Consider the following 2,057-nt stretch of genomic DNA (forward strand, 5'->3'; position numbering starts at 1 on the left):
GGAGATGTGAAACTGCAAAGACAATTTCTGCAGTCTACACACGAGCCAAGTCTCTCTATGAAAAACAAAACATAGAACTAGTCAGTCCTATAATAGTTGCAAAAAGGAATTAAACTAAACCTGAAAAGCCCTTGGTGAGAGAGCTTGAAGAATTAAATGCCCTCCGTTTATGAAGTCCATCACAAGATACAGACTATACTTAGTCTGCAGAAAAAGAAAAGAAAAACAGGTTCGTATAGTGCTATGATAGCTCAAGAAAACAGAGAAAATGGATAAAGTTTGATTTTGCAAGATTAGCAAACGAGATTTGCTCCAGTCTCTTCGCTCTGCTTGTGATGCTGCTGGTTCTCTTCTTGTTTTCGATAAGGTACATAGAAGGAACAGAGAAGCTGAGTCTAGCAAAGGTTTGAGCAAATTTGAAGTGAGAATCAAAGAGCTTGAGATTAATGCCAAGGGACGAGAAGTTTAATTATTGACCTTCGGGGAAGAGTTTCATTAGCGTTTTAGAAACAAAGATTTTCTTTTATAAAGTCTTGTGAAGTCTGCAAGATTTTCTTTTATGAGATTTATGAGTAAAGCAAAAAAGTATCTAAAGAAAAGAGTAATGTAAAGATCACAATGTGATTCATCTATTAGATTTCTAAAAAAAAAAATATAACTAAATAGGAAAACCAAGTGAGAAGCAATCCAACGAAAAACCAAACAATAAGAATCAATGAATCAATTATAAGAAAAGAACTTCCAAATAAAAGAAAACTAAGAAAAAAAGAATACGTTCTTAAAACTCAAAACCCAAAAAATACATCTAAAGATTTTGAAAATGGTTGGCTTCTCCGAACATATCCGTTGCAAACTTTTGCCGGATATCACTGATGTTTTCATCTGACAGTCCAACATTCATATCTATGTCTAAGGCAAGACACTCGATATACTTCATAGCATATACTCCACAATCACCCGTTTGAGTGTTCTGTGGAATTCTTCTACATCTTGATACTGTGTACTCATCAGTACTTAATCCGTATTGGTCAGCTGGTGAAGCCAATGATTTGAGAAGATATGGAAGTATATGTGCATATGGCCTCACCAACTCTGTTATCTCATCATCGCTAGTTAGCGAAATGATACTGTCGTACACTTCAATATGCTGGTGAGGAATTGAGATAGCCAAAGCAATCCAATGAACACTTTTAATGTTTAGCACAAGGTAGACATCATCGACATCAACGCCAAGTCTCTTATTTGTACTTTCACACCTTGGTAAAACACCTTTATAGTAATCAATTAACTCACCGCTCCAGTCAAAGTTTCTCTGGTTTTGTGAGAACTTTGGGTAGACTTTTGATATCAGCTTTCTGAATGGCACATCCAAAAATGCAATCTTTCACTACGGAAAGGACATGGGACTTTTGCTATTTTTTTTCTCATCATAGACATGCCAACGTCAATATGCTGCATCAAACAAACAAAATTTAGTTTATGTACACTAAATGTTTACACTTGTGAAAGAAAATTTAAATTTTACTTACATCTTCACTTAACCAGAATTGTGGCACAATAAGCTCAGAAAAAAACTGTTTGTCTGCATTAAAAGTGCCCAAGTTCACGGTGATAGGTCTGCAAAATGGAGGTTATTAAACAAATTTTGTTAAGAAAAAAGTAAATATTAAAAAATAGCAATAAATATGTTTTGTGAAAATACGAACTTGTCTATCTTCATCCAAGTGTCTAGCCACTGAACTTTACTTTGATCTGCTATTGCAAACGGATTATACGACTTTGGTTTTGCAATCTTCGTATTTCTTTTCATCTTCTCACCAGTTTCAAAAAACAAATCATAATCCTTGATTTTCACATCTGCTTTTGTCATCGTCTTTTTCTCATTCTCCTTTGCTGGAGTTACACTCACAATTTTGATTGATGAGTCTGTATCCGTACAGTGCAATGAATCAAAAGAGTCTTTTCAAAGATGTTGTTGTTACGTGAAAAAAAAAAAACAAATTGATAAAATATTGTGAATACATAAACACGTAAATATGAATCATCAGCTAAAAAAT

At 34.0% G+C, this 2,057-nt stretch overlaps 1 protein-coding gene across 1 annotated transcript in view; it reads right to left on the reverse strand.

Moving 5' to 3' along the window:
• Positions 1 to 805: 805 nt before the first annotated feature.
• LOC112085034 (UDP-glycosyltransferase 84B1-like) overlaps positions 806 to 2,057 on the reverse strand; it is an 11,656-nt gene continuing 10,404 nt past the window's right edge. The window contains exons 2-5 of the mRNA XM_024153995.1: positions 1,707 to 1,926; positions 1,530 to 1,617; positions 1,436 to 1,452; positions 806 to 1,355 (exon numbers count right to left, since the gene is read on the reverse strand). Of these exons, the coding sequence (XP_024009763.1) occupies positions 806 to 1,355; positions 1,436 to 1,452; positions 1,530 to 1,617; positions 1,707 to 1,926 (875 nt within the window). The remainder of the gene's footprint in view (positions 1,356 to 1,435; positions 1,453 to 1,529; positions 1,618 to 1,706; positions 1,927 to 2,057) is intronic.

This window comes from Eutrema salsugineum, unplaced genomic scaffold (genome assembly GCF_000478725.1).
Source record: "Eutrema salsugineum unplaced genomic scaffold, Eutsalg1_0 scaffold_35, whole genome shotgun sequence".
NCBI lineage: Eukaryota > Viridiplantae > Streptophyta > Magnoliopsida > Brassicales > Brassicaceae > Eutrema > Eutrema salsugineum.